Here is a 17,715-nt window from a genome sequence, read left to right as displayed (position 1 = left end):
TGAAAATGTTTTTGAAAAGCAGACTATAACTTCTGATTTGTACCCTATTTCTTGGTGTAAATAATACTAATAATCAAACTAAATGGACAATTATTTTGAAATATATTTCAAATTCAAAATACTAAAGATTGATTGATTATTTAGAATTAAGCACAAAGCTACACAATGGGCTATCTGTGTTCTGCCCACCACGGGTATAGAAACCAGGTTTCTAGCAGTGTGAGTGTGCGGACATAACGCTGTGCCACTGGGGGTAATACTAAAGAGAAAAAATCTGACAAGCTGAGACTGAAAATATAGTAGAACATAGAATATAATGTATACAACCACAACAACAAAAAGAAGAGTTAAAACAACATTTCTAAATCAGAAGTATAGTTTATATCATCAATATTGGAAAAGTAAGTACATTTTTAATGCTATTTAAACAACTGAAAAAACTGAGTCTGAATGTCTTCAAAGTGAAAACATTTTGATAGACTGGAAATAAGACTAATAAAAGTAAAAACTAAAAATACATACTTTGTTACATTTATAACTTTTATCATTTTATAATAAAACAAATGCATACTTTAGGAACCAAGTAACAAAGTTTCAGCATAATGCTTATTACCTAGAAATTGCCATCCATGATGTGAAAAACTACTGTTTTCTAACTCACCTCTGATGGAGTTTTTCTATAAGCTTCTTTCTGTATTACAGCTCTGTGTGGAGAAAAGTTTTATCAAAACAAAACTAATGTGCTTCACATGTAATGCACATGAACAAACAAATATCAACATCTAATAAATTCCAAGTAAATGTACTTAAACTTCAATGATTAAAGTCCTTCAATGAACACTTTTATTTTCTTGTAAATGCTCCAAAGGTAAAAATGTATTAATAGCAACAACATCTATAACAATAATTCTAGCTTCAAAAACATTTTTCTTAATTGATTCTTGTTTATTTAACAGCAAAACTGTACAATGAACTAAGTTTTGCTCAGTCTTAATGTTAAAAGTTCTCTAGGTTGCTGCTGGCTGAGTCACTTCTGACACATGGAGAAACTTGCATATTTCATGAGTTAAGGTATACAGAAGGTATTTCAAGAACATATAGAAAAATGGTAAAATACTAAACTTTTACAATGTCTGATCTTCTTACAATATCTCAAAATGTACATACTTATAATCAGGCATGTACTTGAGGTTTTCTTTATAAAGAAATGTCAAAGTTATGCTCAGACTTCTCAGTAACATGGTTGTAGCAGAATTCAGTGTCAGATGATATGGATTTTCTGGGTCTTTTTCTTCTGTTATGACTGTCATTATACTCCTCTAAAAAAAATATGTAATGAAAAAATACCTGTATATATGTACACACACACACACACACACACACACCAAATGTAAAAATTAGTCAAAATATTCTTTCACCTAGTCATTGACACTAACTAAAAACTATAATAATACTTTAATGGCACTGAAATTATAGTACTTCAGATGATACTAAGCTGTCTCTCTAAAGGCAAATAAAACAACACAAATATAATACTAACTGATATACTGACTTTTCACTTCCTATGTCAAAACTTAAGTACATTCTTGTTTCCCAAATCAAAAAAAACCTGGCATGGTAGGTAGGTAGATATTCAATGTTTAATGGCATAAAGCTACAAGGCTATCTGTGCCAGACAAGATGTGGTACAGTATAGGTATAGGGCAATTAAGGTAAAAAGTAAAATATATAAAATTAGGAACTGTCAGGAAGACTGAAGCAAGAAGTACACCCTTGCTGTCAGTCACCTGATGTTGGCCTTTCCAGTCCTGGGTTCAGTTCAAAAGAAAAATAAAAACTAAAATGTGTAAAATTAAGACTTGCCAGAAAGACTGAAGCATCAAGATCAAATTTGCAGTCAGTCACCTGAAGTTGGCCTTTCCAGTCCTGGGTTCAAGTCAAAATATAATTAAAATGTGTAAAAGAAATCATGCTAAAACACTATATAGTCCAATAAAAAACCTTAAATTAAGTGTAAAAGACCAATGGCTCTTAAAAATGTAAAAATATGAGTGAGATCATCTATAACATGGGCCAAAGTCAAGGGCAAACCTGCCTTACAAATATCTTTAAAATGGTGTCGTCATTGATAATAAAATGTGGATGATTTTGATCTGAGTGCCACATAGACCACATACTGGTGCAGCAGTACCAGAAAAAAGGAAGTGGCAAGTTAAAAAACTGTGACCAATACATAGCCTTGCCAAAACAACCTCCTCTCTTCGATCCTTACAGAAGCAAGAGGGCCAAAGACCGAGAGAAGATTGATTTGAAAAAGCTTGTTATTGTTTTGCTTATTCCAGGTTGCCTGCCATCTGTTGTACAGTCTGGATTTGATAACTGGACCATAGTCCATGTATGGAGTGGGTACTGGGATAATAGATCCAGACCAGATAGACTTTGCTGCTCTGTCAGCCAACTCATTCCCACAAATACCAACATGACCTGGTATCCAAAAGAATTAGATGGAGACAGATGAGAGAAAAAGATGGGCCAATTTGTTTTTGATATTGATGAGAAGAGGGTGGTGACTATCATGGAATGATTCCAGAGCCAATAGACAGCTGAGTGAGTCCGTACATATTGTACAATTTGTATATTGCATTAGTTCAATAAGATTGAGGGCAAGAGATGGCATACGATTTGGCAGTGAAAAAAGAAACTGTAGGGGGAAGTCTGTGTGCCACAATTGAACTTTCACAAACCATGGCAGAGCCCATTGAGTCACCCGATTTGGAACCATCTGTATATATAGGAATGGATGGATCATATGAAAGATGTTCAGCAAAGAAAGAGCAATATTTCCAATTGGGTGTATGTGCTTTCCTCAAATGACTCAAAGATAGGTTACAACTGGGGACAGTAATTTGCCATGGTGGAATAGGCCGATTTGTGGAAACTGCAATGTTATTCAAGGATAAATCCAAATTTTCTAATTGTGCCTGGATACAGAGACTAAAAGGAACAATGGCAGATTTTCTGTTATTAAAAAGTCCATTGTGGTTGGAAAACACAACTCCAGGTAGGATGCTGTGGTAAGGATTGAAGTTTGGAAGCATATATTAGAGACAGTTGCAAACAGCAAATATATAGAGGGGGTTCATGAGATTCCACATACAGACTTTGAACGGGAGAAGTTTGAAAAGCTCAAATGCAAAGCCAAAGCCCCTGGTGATGGACAGGATCCAACATTTTCAGTGCTGAGGTTCTGTAAGAACCATAAACCATGGAACCATAGTCAAGTTTGGATCAGATGAGGGCACGATAAATTTTGAGCATGGAGTATCGATCTGCTCCTCAAGAAGCAGAAGAGAGGACATGGAGAATGTTCAATGCTTTTAGACATGTGATACAAAGTTGTTTAATGTGCAATATAAAATTTAATTTACAATCAAATTTAAGACCTGAGAACTTTGCCTCAGGAACAACAGGAAGTACATCATCATCAAGAGGGAATTCTGGATCTGGGTGGATTCCCTGTTTGTGGCAGAAACGTATACAAACAGTTTTAGAGAGTGAAAGTTTAAAACCATTTGCTGTGGTCCACTTCAGTATCTGATTGATTGCAGTTTGTAGCTGCTGTTTAATAAACCTCATGTGTGATGACTGACATGAGATGTGAAAGTTATCAACAAAAAGGGGTGCTACTGATGGCATTAATCTTTATAATGAAAAGTGTGACACTCAAAATACAGCCCTGAGGGACTCCAAAGTTCATGTGGGAAAAAATGAGAAAGTGTAGAGCCCACATGGACTTGGAATCGGCACTTCATTAAGAATTGATGGATGAAGAGGGGTAAGTTGCCACACAATCCATACGAGTGAAGGTCTCGTAAGATGCCATATTTCTATGTTGTATTGTAAGCTCTTTCTAAATAAATAAAAACAGTAACAAGATACTGTCGCCTTAAAAAGGCTTCTCTGATTGATGTTTTAAGGCGAATTAAGTGATCTATCGTAGAGAGTTGTCTTCGAAACCCACACTGAGTAGATGAGAGGAGGTTGTTTGATTCAAGAAACCAAACGAGATGGGCATTGATTATCCTCTTTAAGATCTTACTGAGACAACTTGTTAAAGCAATGGGATGGTAATTTGAAGGAATCGTTGGATCCTTCCCAGGTTTCAGAATAGGGAGTATGATAGCTTGTTGCCAAGCATCTGGAAAGACATTTTCCTGCTATATACGATTAAAGACAGCTGTAAGAATAGTAAGAGAGTTCTGGGAACGATGGCGTAACATCTCATAATGTATATTATTAGGTCCGACTGATGTATTGCTGGACCGATGAATTGCAAATTTGAGTTCCATCAATGTAAGAGGGCGATTGTAGCCATAGGAATGATCAGTTGAAAAGGAAAGAGACAGATGCTCTGTCTGTGTTTTAAAGGCTAAAAAGAAAGGGGATAAGTTCAAAGAGCTAGATACATGAGAGTAGTAGTCCCAAGAGTATTGGTAATGCTCTGTGTATCTGCAACTTTGTAGCCATCAGATATTAGGATAGAGAGGGGGGCAGAAGTATATTTTCCACTCACCCTCTGGACCTTATCCCACATAACCTTTGTGTTTGTGGTTGAAGAAATGCTGGAGATGTATTTAATCCAAGATTCCTTCTGTCTTTGACGTCTAATCTGTCAAGGGTGTGCATGGGCTTGCTGAAATGCAGTGCAGTTTTAGAGCGTGGGGTATCTTCCAAATTTATCCTAAGCATGTTTCTGAGTTTTTTGTGTTAAAGAACAGGCAGAATTCCACCAAGGACTGTTGAGGTTTTAGGGATGCATCAAGTAGCAGTTTGTATAATACAGTTGGTTACTGCTGCTATACAATCATCTATGGATGATTTACATAAGATGGCAAAACCAAGTTCCAAGAGAGTAGTGAAAGAAGGCCACTTGGCCTTGACCAACTTCCACCGAGGTACTTGGTTAGGGTGGTACTGATCATGGCCACTCTATCTTAAAATAATGATGAGAAATTGATCACTACCAATTGGATTAATGTCAACCTCCCAGGAAAAGTGAGTAGTGAAGGGGAACAGACAGAAAGATCTATAGCTGTAAATGACTGACTCGGTGCATGAAAATATGTATAAAAGCCAGGTTGTGGTTCAGGAACATATGCTCTATGGCACATCCTCTCATATCAATACGGGAGCCACCCGAGAAGGGATTATGCCCATTGAAATCTCCCAGGATTAAAAAGAGGGTTGGAAGTTGCACAATGAGAGTATCTAGGTCTGATTGATTATAATGTGTTTCAAGTGTAAGGTATAGAGAGCAAATAGTGATGGTACAACCAAAGGAGACATGAATGACTACAGCCTCTCCAAGGGTGTGGTCAATGACAGGGACCAGGTGGGCACATGCTGATCAACCAGCAATACAACTTCCACATGTCTTTCTTTACAGAAAACATTTCTACAGCTTACAAATACAGTTACTATCCGACATTATTCATTATACCGAAACGACAGGCTATGTGTAGGATGGGGACATGGGGGAGTTGCATTGATATCCCTTTCTTGATATCCCAAAAATTAAACAAACCACTCTTCCGCACCTTCAATCATTAGTACGTGTACCGATAAATTCAGATCCAACCATTTGAGATAGACCTTATTGAAACATCTTGACTTGAAGAAGGTGAAGTTTGGCAATGACTAGAAGGTGTGGTCAGGACAGAGATGGATGGAAACACTAATTTGTGAACTGTGTTGATTTTGGGAAGTGTTTCATTAAGATATGCTGGTGAAGATTGTGTAGGAAATAGGGTAAGGTCTGTTTGGACTCCTACTGTAGTAGTAGAATGGGTTACAGCAGCACAAGTTCTGGATGGAATTGGTAATAATAATTTTCGAGCCTCTGTGTAAGTGAGATTGTTAACTGTCTTGAGACGTACTTCTTTTTCATCTACCAATTTAGGGCAAGAGGTAAAATAGGAAGGATGCATACCATTACAGTTTATACAATGTGGTTCGAGTTGGCATTCAGTGGCATGATGGTCTTTACCACCACAAAGGGCACAGGTCAAGGAACCACAGCAAGATTGTTTTGAATGATCAAATCATTGACAATTGAAATATCATACAGGATTTGGAATATAAGGTGGCACCTTACAGATCATATATGCTACTTTTATTGTGGTGGGAGGACATGGTACAGAGTAAATTTTTAGTATTAGAACATTTGTTGGTTCCAGAATTCCATCTTTTCGAGTGAAGATTTGGCATACTGCTGTGACACCTTGGCTGGTAAGACATGCAAGGATCTCTGATTTGGGGACAGTCCTTAAATCTCTTTGAACTCTGGAAGTATTAAAAGTGAAATGAGGAGTAACTTCAATGGGTATGCCCCCCAAGGCCTTTGATGTCAGGAGGAGTTTGGAATGCTGTGATAAGATGTTTCCACTAAGATGTCTCCTGAACATAGCTTTTTTACCAATTTAGGGAAGCCAGCAAGCCCTTCTGAATAAAAAATGGGGATATCTGCCCTAGAGGTTTGTCACTTAAGGAATGCAAAACTAGGAATTGCGGGACAGATTCAAGTGGTGAGTCAGGCTGTACAGATTCATCAATGCATGGTCATTTTCCAGTAGTTGGGTTTTTCTTGATGGCTTCAAGTTGCATTATTTTTTTTTGTTTTAGGAGTATCCATAATAAATAAAAAAATTTTTTTTGGTGCCCACTGACCCCACCCACCATGGATCCTTACAAGGGGATGCACTACAGTGCCTTAAGGGCACTGCAGTGATGCCAAGGTTTCATGAGCAATATACCTCAACACCAGTGTCAGACACAATGTCCACAACACCCATTGTGGATGTCCTATGTGGGTACTCACAGTTGACTCTGGCCCAAATGGACTAGCCGATTGATCCTGGAGGGGGGGGCCACCCCAAAACTGCCCGTTTACAGGAATTCAAGGCCAAAGTGGTGTGTTGGAGTTGGACCCCTCAACCATCAGGATTCTCTCCTCCCCTTCACAGGTTACCATGCACAGCAAACACGCAGGTGGATGTTCAGATCCCAGAGGAGATAAACTGTAAGAACAGAACCTTCTCTGGGAGGTCCCCTCACCACGTACAGGAATCCACATTGAGGGGACCTGGCATGGCCAAGCAATTAAGGCTCTTGACTACTAATTTGAGGGTTGCAGGTTTGAATCCCCATCCCACCAAACATACTTGTCCTTTCAGCCATGAGAGAACTATTATGTGATGATCAATCCCATTATTTATTGGTAAAAGAGTAGCCCAAAAGTTGGCAGTGGGTGGCAATGACTAGTACTTATAGTCCTAAGGCCGTTTTGTGCAAAATTCAACTCTCAATTACCTATGTCAAAATTTAAGTACACTCTTACATCTTATATTAAAACTTAAGAACAAACATGTTTTCCATGTCAAAACTGTTGGTAAATTACTTATATTTTGCTATGTGCATGCAAAACATATTGTATACAATCCATTCTTTGTAGTTTACATGACAAAGAAATGGTTTGTTAAAAACAGTCATGCTAGGTGTACTCAGTAGATGTCAAGTGGTTTGAGAATTCAAGTGTTTATGACCAAGAGTCAGTTCTTTCTTTAGCTGCTAAATATAAACATCCTTAAGAATTCAGGTTACAGTTCTGTGTGTTGTGAGGAATCTTATAATGTTATCATGCTCATATACTCATTAATATACATTAGTCATTTTACATAAGTAGACTAGTTGTTGTACTGCTCATTAATACGTAGTAGCCATGGTACAAACAGCTAGAGTGGCTGCTACAGCATTAGCCACTGTACAAACATCTAGAGTGAATGCTGGAGCAGTCATTAACATGTATTAACCACTTTACAGACAGCTATATCACTCATTAATATGTATTACCCATTGTACATACAACTGGACTAACTGGTGCAATACTTTTTAATATATATTATGCACTGTACAAGAGCTAGACTTACTACTGCAACACTTATTATGTATTACTCAATGTGATGACAGCTAGTCTGACACCTGCATCTCTTTCTTTTATTATGTATTACTTACTATACAGGCATGCAGCACATATCAGCTGGTGTACACTTATGCTTACAACACCCTGAAAGAAGAGTAACAACACTGATAAACACGTTAATTTAATGAATATTTTTTAATAAACTGTTTGACAATTTCCAAGACTTTTTTTTAAAACAAAGTTAATTAAGGTATTTTCCCCAAAATACGTGTGTGTACAAATTACAGCATGTTCATACAAACCCTGAAACTAAAAGAAGTTACCTAAAAACATAGTGGTACATTCCAAAAACTGTCTTTAAATCTGACAGGATAAGAAGTATCAAGATGTCAGGAAAAGTGGAAGTACGTTTTTACATCTGTATTTAAGTGCAAAAAAATATGTTCATAAATCTGAAAAGACTCTACATGTAACCATTAATGATTACTGCTTTTTATAATTCTGCTTGTTGTTAGCCACAAAACTACACAATGAGTTACCTGTTCTCTACCCATAATGAATACTAAAACACAATTTTTAGTGTTGTGTGTTTTCCAATCTTCTGTTGAGCCACTAATGGAGCATGTATTCTATAATCAACTGTATCAATTATGATGGTGTTTAACACAATGTTATAAATCTTTCAAATGTTAATGACTCACTGCCTTCCACAAAATAAGAATAAACAGTCTATCACTCAAGGGTTATCAGTATACAAGAGTAGATGAAATCTAAAATAATATATTAAACTTTTGGTATCAATCAAATGATTGATAACTTTAGGAGGATAACAAAAATTAAACAAACAACATATCGTATTACTAAAACATTCATCAGTTTCAGCTGACCATAATGCAGGTTTGTTAAAAAATACTTTACCTATACAGTTGTTAAGTTTATACTGATCAGAAAGATACATTTCAGAAACAAGTTGCAGCTGTTAAATCTTAGTTGGTCAGAAAGCTGGATTTAAGACACCACTAGACAGGTGAAGCCCTTCTTAAATGACTTGATCTTCCTGCACATTTTTATTTACTCCAATAGATGTAGTATGAACTAAAAACTACATAAGAGCTAAACAAGTCAATATAGACAGTTTACATTAGATAGCAATCCAAGTCATATGAAATAATATTTCTTTTTTTTAAATCTCATAATCAATTTTGTTTCATGCTAATAAATCAAAAACAAACCATAAAAAATACTGAAATCTTTCTGTGCCAACCCTTTTCTATTCTGGATGTTTTAAAGTTTTGTATTAAAAACACACACAAATAATTAAACTGCAATATTTATTAACATTCAAGTCAAGAGTTTATTTTAAAATAGTACATTATAGGTACATGTATAACCCCCTTTTTCTCACACTTTGAGAATTACATACTGGAATCTGGTACTTTGTGCAACTGAATACTGAACATAACTAACATTGATTTGTGGTCTATAAACTGACATATTCAGATACGTAGTCCCAAAAATGACTATTGTGGTATCCAAAATGAGCACCTTAAGTGCATTAAGTGGGGGGGTGGTATTCCATGAACTAGAGATATTGTATTTATGTTATTTTGTAGGGTTAACTATGTTCTACTAACTTTCTACATATGAAATGCTAGCCATGTTGTGTTTTCAATACTGATAATCAGATTCTGTTAATTTCTTTTATACTGTAATCTAGCAGTGTTGTACAAACATAGTTATAGGGTTTCAAGAACAGCATCATTAACTTTGATGTAAACAAAATACTGAATAATGTAGCAATAAATGACACATTTCAACTAATTCAATATCTAGAAACTGACTACAGCTTTAGAAATGACCTTTATTATAAGTCTAACTTCCTGGATTTCACTAATTTTTGTAGATCTGTATTCTAACAGTAGAAACAAGGAGTGGAAATGAGATTAACTCTCTCAACACAGGGTTGATCTGTATGATCAAACACTTGATCTCCTTGTGCTCATTTAAAATCTTTTTAGGCTTAATAGTTCTAAATTTCAATACAGTATGTATAACTTTACAAAATTTGGCATTATTTCACTTAATATTATGAGTGTTTAACACATAAAAAATCATATTTCTTAGTGAAGTATTTTTAATAAAATAAAACAAAATTTTACCACAAAGATTTGTCCACAAATATACTGAGTATTTGTCTGAATAGTCTGTGCACAAAATCATTTTCATGTTAAAATTTAAAATATTTTTCCATGTCTCAAAAACCTTAAACTTTGTGCAACCCCTAAGACCTCCTAATATATTTGAAGTGTTTTATTCAATAAACCTTGATAGATTATACGTTATTTTCTCTAACCTAACTCAAAACTGGATTAGTTAATCTAATCAACTTCATAACCATAAAAAATAAATCTAAATAATTCTTTTTCTTTCTATAATTACTTCACATTGTCATATGAAACCACATTCGTTTATCCTAATAATCTCTAAGTTTGTAACAATATACATCTATTTATAATTAAATTTTATTGCCCTTTGAACCATGACTAACTACCATCTGTAGGCTAATAAGTTGTAAATCACTCTGAAAACATGCAGCTCACACTGCACTGTAGAATTAAATTACCCATGAGATACTACAACTAATACAGACAACTCACATTTGTGCTTCGTGAAACATTATTATTTTATTATTATTATTATCATTATTTATTTTACGTAGTATAATCTTAACTAACCTACAAATATCATTTTTACATTTTAGTTGCTTTTATAATTATACATAAAAAATAAACACGAAAAGCAAGAAATAAAGTACTTATCAAAACACTTTTTCTTGCACTTGGTTGTCAAAGTTAATATTTTTATACTACTCATAGTATTGCAATTAATAACGTTTATTTAATTCAACAACGCTCTAAACAACAGTCATTACAAATAAATCCAAGCTAGTTGTTAACATTCTCAGGGGGAAAATGTTTGTACTCTGAGTGAAATTGACATTTAACAGTTCAGAACATAATGTTATACAACATGTCATTTGATATATGAAAACACTGAGTTTCTATTGGTTAAAAGTAATATATAATTAAACATAAGAGAGAACTATTAACAAATTATGAAAGATAGGATGTGACAGGAGGGGTTTGATTTTTTATTCTGTAATCAAAGTTGAAGACTACAATATATTTGGTTTATCTTAGCAATTACAATTTTATAGTCAGTTACATTTAATTTCATACTTTTTTTGACATGTGGTGGATAAAATAGGGATTATGACATTCTAAGAGAAAATTTGTCACATTGAGGAAACGTCAGGATTTTTAAAAATATTTCCTTGTAGTATTAAGAATTTAAAGCTTATATACTATTAAAATATGGATTATCATTTAAGATTTTATGCTATTCTACTTAATATAACAAACAAAACATGGTTTAATACAATTTTGAATGTGAGACACTAAAACATAGTATCATTCATTAAAAATACCCAGGAGGAGAGGGTTAACTGATAGACACTAGTAATTGTAAGTCTGCTTTTGAAACATGAGATTCACACTTTCATACAACAGTAACATACCTCATGGGTCTCTAATATATCTAATTAATCAACCAATCAGCCAGTTCATCACAGAAATGGAATCAGCTGATAATTTTTTCCCCTTTCTAGATGTAATGGTTAAAAATAGAGACCAATCATTTTGTAACATGAACATACAAAAGATAATCAAACATTTAGACTGTACACATCAAAACATTTTAACAGAATAAACAGATTCCTGCCTTCCATAGAGGTTAAGGTTTGTAGCAAGGAAGGAGTCAAAACGATATTTACATCAATAAAACACTAATTAGCAATGAATGTCTTCAGAAAGTAGTAGCAAGGAATATGTCAGGAAAACAGCGAGATCAATTAAAATGAGAATCCAAAAGCATCAATGCCACAAAAACATCACAATCAAATAAAGTAATTAAATATCAGAACTGTGCCAAGAGATATCTCGGAAAACAAAAACAGATGTCTTCCACATCTACATAGCTAATTATTTATGCAAACAAACCCTTGAAATAGCATAATCTGGATATCACAATGAAAAAAATTCTAATACAACCAAGAAAACTTTAAAACAAAGTAATCAAGATACCATCACTGAAAAACATAAATACAAGAAAAATCAAAGCATCAAAATAGTATAACCAGGATACCACTACTAAAAACATAAATACAACAAAAATCTTGAAACAGCATTACCTAGATACCACTACTAATAATACATAAATACAACACCTAAAAGTGCCATTAATGAGCAACAGATCAGTCCAATGAATGGTACTTTTTGCTCCTGTCCCTTAAGTCCCAGCTCAAATCCTGAATATTACACTCCTAAATATGACAATAACTTAGCAGCTGAAATGAAATGCTAGGGTTACTTACATCAGATTAGTAAGATTATTTACACATAAAATCCAACAATTAATGAGACATAGCAATTTATACACTACTGAATAGTGAGAACTGTAAAATGTGGTTGTTCACTGAATTATTTTCTCTCTTCTTTGCATTTAAGTAACATCCAATAAATTTAAGGGTAGATTCTCATAAAATAAACAATTTAGGGAAAGAAAATCCCTCAATTATCAGATATTTTTCCAGTACTAGAAGGCTGATAGTCACTAGTATTTTACATGGATTTAAAACTTACTTTTACTTGATGAAACACTGCAGGTCCAGCACCTAACTCTGTTAGTTCAGCAACAATTTCAGGACCTGAGAAAACTTTGCAAGACTTGTTAAAATCTTGATAATCGGTGAGTTTGGAGGAAAGTCTAGCAATCCACTGAGCTAAACTAGACAGCTGCAAAACAATGAAAAGAATATTTCATAACCAATTCAACAAACAAGAAGAAACAATTAGTGAGTACAAAGGTAGGATTAGTCTAGATTAATATCCACAGGTGCTTATTACAAAAATAAATCATAAATGTGCACATTTATGATGAATATTATACCAGCTAGAAAACCATACGTATGTTAGTTTACAAAAACCTCTATATTCAGCTATGACATTTATGATGACAATGGTGTGATTTTTTCTTTTGAGTGTTGCAATATGAAAATTAATATTTTCTACAATTTACAAAAAAAACATATCAGGATTTACATTCCTTCTGATTTTTTCTTACACACACACATATATATTTATATTATTTGACATACTGAATAAAGTGATATTTTAATTTATATATTTATCATACATGAAACATGCAGGATCCAAAACTAGTTTCATATAATTACAAAACTAATAACCAAAGTATTCATGGAAGGTAGAGAACTTTTGAGGATGCCTTAGGTTTTTTTATTTATGTACAGAGAAGTGAATTTGATTCCATAATTTAATTGTACTATGCAATTCCATATTAAAACTCAATTTCTTTACTCAAATATATAATACTTTGTATCAAATAAAATTGTTATAAACTTACTATTATAATTTCATGAGAACTTTTTAGATTTGCTTTATTTTCAGAAACATTAATAAAAGTTTAGCATTTTCCTGCACTGAAAATGTATTTACAACAGATTTCAAAACAGCTGAACTGCATTTTATTGGCAAATGTGCATTATATTTCACATGATACAAGATGTATTAAAACACACATCTGTACATTCAGAAAATCCTAACAAGATCAGTTGGTATTGGCATTCTTCAATATTTCTAATCCAATCCTTTTTATTTGTGTGTGCGCATATTATAAAAAAGACAAAATTCAGTACCTCAAGACAATATGCTAAAAGAAGTAAAGTAAGAAATCTACAATGAATGTAACTTCCTGGATAAATGAAGAACATTTTCCTATGAACTTAATGTTGAAGCAACATCTTGATTTTATTAACCTTGATTACAAGTAAGTGAAAAGTGCAACTGACATTTTTGTTGATTAGAGTGAAACAATAAGACAATTTCTCACCAATTACATGCACAAGAACAGCTATAAACATTTTTAAGATCTGTGCCCTTTTGCAAACAACAATACTTAAAATTTTATTTAAATACTTTAAACATTACATAACACAACTTAACAACAGCTATTTTAAGGTATAAATGTGAAATTTCACAAGATGAAATGCCCACCAATGTTCCCCATTACAGAATGCAAAATAAATTTCATCCTCAACAGAATACTCCATAACTATTTGCACAAAATAAAATGCCCCACAAACAACAGCATCCTAAATGTGATCTCAGAGTTGATCATTAAAAACTCAGAGTAATTTTGATAAAAATTTAAAAAATATAAAAGAAATCCAACAAATTTAGAGCTAAAAAAGTAAATTATGAGCATTTATCTTTACAATCATGAGTAAAAAATTTTGTTTTCTGTTATTCCAAACACTCAGACGACATATTTATGAAGGTCTAAGTACAATTTCTTAATAAAATGGTTTAAATGAAATATATCATAAATACACAAATAAATTAAGTGGAAGAGGTTATAGTTAGCAATGAAGGATTCAAACAAGAACAATTTGGATAGAGCTAAATAACATCTACTAAAATGCACGATAGTTTGGATGTAGATAAACAACATCTACATACACCAAAATTTTCTAAGGAATGTTAGGGTTTAGATAAATAACACAAACATACATTAAAAGTGTAGAAAATATTGGATATAGATAAAAAACATTTACATAAACCAAACTTTCCTATTGGGATTTTGAATGGAAGCAATTTATCCATTACAATGTAGAACAGTTTAAATGTGGACAAATAGGGTGTACAAGTCTAATTCACATCAAAATATCTTACCAATCTTGCTAAAACTAGACTGCTTTCTGGCTGAAATCCCACTTGAGCTGTGAAAAAAAAATCATTTTGATCATACTATTACATTCTTCATAAAATTTTAAAGTTGTCTATATTTTGGTATTACTTCGTGATTTTTTTACTTCAGTTAATACTTTACAAATACAAAACTGTTTAATTCTGTTTCTTAAATAAAACCACTGAGAATTTTCACTGATAGATTATAAAAATTGGTTACCTGTCATATTTGCACAAATGCATCAAAAACTTTATCACCAACAATAATAACACTACAGATATCAAACATTCATGATTATGAGCATAAACGAGCGTATTTTGAATGATCTTATAACCACCATGAAGCTCTCGAAACATTTAATGCGCTTTTACAAAATTTGGCAGACTGTCGTTTATACATAAAACGTTTAATGTTTTAAATGTGTATTTTTACTAAAGATTTGTTTATGAATATATGGAATCAGAATACTGAATGGTCCAAGTGCAAAGCAATTTTTCTTGCTAAAATTAAAAATAATTTTATTTATATTACAATTTTCAAATTTCATTTGCATCATTTCTAAATCTTCCTGAGCAATATCAAACATTTTTTCTCAGTACAACTATATTTTATGTTATTTTCTCTGCACTATCTTGTAACCACCACCAAATTTATAAAATACAGATAAATTACCTTTTATTTACGAAAAAAGGTATTTTTTCTTGTTGAATAACAGTGATTGTCATAAAAACTACAATTTATTTACAACTCATAGAGGATACATCTGTTTCTACTTAATTTAGCTGTTTTATTATCTTTAAAACTGAATCTAACTAAATTCTACAATACAAGCTTTAAATCATTTGATAAATGCTTAACTAAAATTATTGCATGAATAATCTTATGCACAAGCTACTACTGAGCATATCTAAAACAAAATTTGTCTTACTATTATCTTTCATTACCTTATGTAATTTAAGCAAGTAAATTTCTAATTTTTACATTTTATTTACTTTTATAACAATAAAAAAATGAATATTTATATTTGAACTTCTTGTTTTGCTTTTGGTTCACTGACAAAATTTAACAATGGTATTTGCACATTTATTCTTTATTTGAAGAATATACATAAGAACAAATGACAACATGTACAAAGTAAACAATTTCATAAAACTTGCACAATTTAACTAACTTTCTCAACAAGGCATAAGTGCTTAAAAATAACTCCCCTAGCTACTTGATCAGAACTCGATAAAAAGAACTGCAGGCAAAATAACTAAAACTCTGTACTGAGCACATTCTAGCATTATGCATCACCCAATAAATTAAAACTCTGTCTATTTGTTATAAATGACATAAGACAAAACATTAGAGAGGATGCGACAAGTGGGCATGGAAAGTGATCCTGAATTTCTAGGTTATGTTTCAGTTAACAAACAAATAAAAGGTATAAAAATTAGATTTTTCTAAGTAATATCTAACCTACAGTGAGTTAAATACATTAAATTTAAGACATCAGTGATAAAATAAAAAAATACGGGAAAAACATAGCAAACATTATGTACTTCCTTTTTAAATTAAGAAATTACAAAATATTTTAAAATTTCATGTATTAACTATATTTTGCTGCTAAGTTTATTCACATACATTGATAAGTAAAATAGTTTAATTAAATTTTGAATATAAGTATTTAAAAGGTCATGGCATGCACACTTTGAGATATCCATAGTGAGAGGGTCGACACAGGTATCCCTAACTGCACATAATACAAGGTTTTAGTGTCTTACATTCAAAATTTATTAAACTATTTTTTTGTTTATGTTATACCAATGAAAATCTCAGTTAATAATCTATATCTTAACAGTATGTCAGTTTTAACTTCTTAATTCTACAAGGCAATATGAAAAAAAATCTTTAATTTCAACTTGTGTGAGACATTTTAATTTAGTATGTCATCTTCCCTACCTTATCCACCACCCCACAAAAAATGTATGAAACTAAAACTAAATTACTCTCTATACAGACAAACCATATTTTTTTTTAGTCTTCAATTTTTTTTTCTTTTGGTTACAGAGCTATCGAATAGAATATCAGATCTCTCTAACCATAACTATTAGTCATATCCTCTTTCATAATTCATTAATAATTATCTCATATTTAATTATTTACTACTTATAAACAATAGAAAGTCAAGGTTTTCATATATTCAGTGATGTACTGTGTAATGTTATGTTCTGAATGGGTAAAAGTCAATTTCACTAAAAGTACCAAAATTGTTCCTATCAGAAAGTTAATGACTTGCTTGGATGAATTTGTAATGACTCTTGTAACAAAGGTAAAAAACCAGAAAATTTTTGAAAGGTAAGGGAATTTACCTACTTTTTGCATGTTATTAGTCTATTATTTTTTGCATCATTTAATTAAATAAGAATTATTAAGTGCATTATTGCCATTAGTATTAAAAAATTAGGGTTAACTCTTCAAGAATAGACAGCAAGAAAAAGTAGACTAAGTATTTTAAAATATTTCTTTTTTTCATGTTTATTCTTTATGTATACTTATAAAAGTAACTAAAATGTAAAAACAGAAATATGTTTAGGTTAGTTAAGATTTGATTGGGTAAAATAAATAATAACAATATTACAACAAAAATGTTTCAATAGGTGCACAACTGCAACCAGCTTATAGTAGCTCGTGGATAATATAATTCATTAGTTAATGAAATCTGTACATTCTGAGTGATTTATGATACATCTTATAATGGCACAGATAGTAGTTTGACACAAAGAACAATAGAATAATAAAATATAATTATAAATAGAGGTATACTGCTATGACTTTAGAGCCACTTAGAATAAATTAATGTAGTTTAATGTTACAATTTGAAGTCATTTGATAAAGAAATAAAAAGGTAATTTAGATTTATTTTGATT

The 17,715-nt window shown here is 32.2% G+C and overlaps 1 protein-coding gene across 5 annotated transcripts in view; it reads right to left on the bottom strand.

The window, feature by feature from the left end:
- The window catches only part of LOC143237740 (Fanconi anemia group J protein-like), a 103,560-nt gene that overhangs the window by 28,487 nt on the left and 57,358 nt on the right, over window positions 1-17,715 (bottom strand). For all 5 annotated transcript variants that reach the window (XM_076477289.1, XM_076477292.1, XM_076477290.1 and 2 more), the window contains 4 exons: window positions 14,788-14,834; window positions 12,679-12,831; window positions 1,168-1,319; window positions 662-704 (listed from right to left, as the gene is read on the bottom strand). In XM_076477289.1, the coding sequence (XP_076333404.1) occupies window positions 662-704; window positions 1,168-1,319; window positions 12,679-12,831; window positions 14,788-14,834 (395 nt within the window). The remainder of the gene's footprint in view (window positions 1-661; window positions 705-1,167; window positions 1,320-12,678; window positions 12,832-14,787; window positions 14,835-17,715) is intronic.

This window comes from Tachypleus tridentatus, chromosome 13 (genome assembly GCF_004210375.1).
Source record: "Tachypleus tridentatus isolate NWPU-2018 chromosome 13, ASM421037v1, whole genome shotgun sequence".
NCBI classification, from domain to species: Eukaryota; Metazoa; Arthropoda; class Merostomata; order Xiphosura; family Limulidae; genus Tachypleus; species Tachypleus tridentatus.
This window is presented reverse-complemented; position numbering and strand designations above follow the sequence as displayed.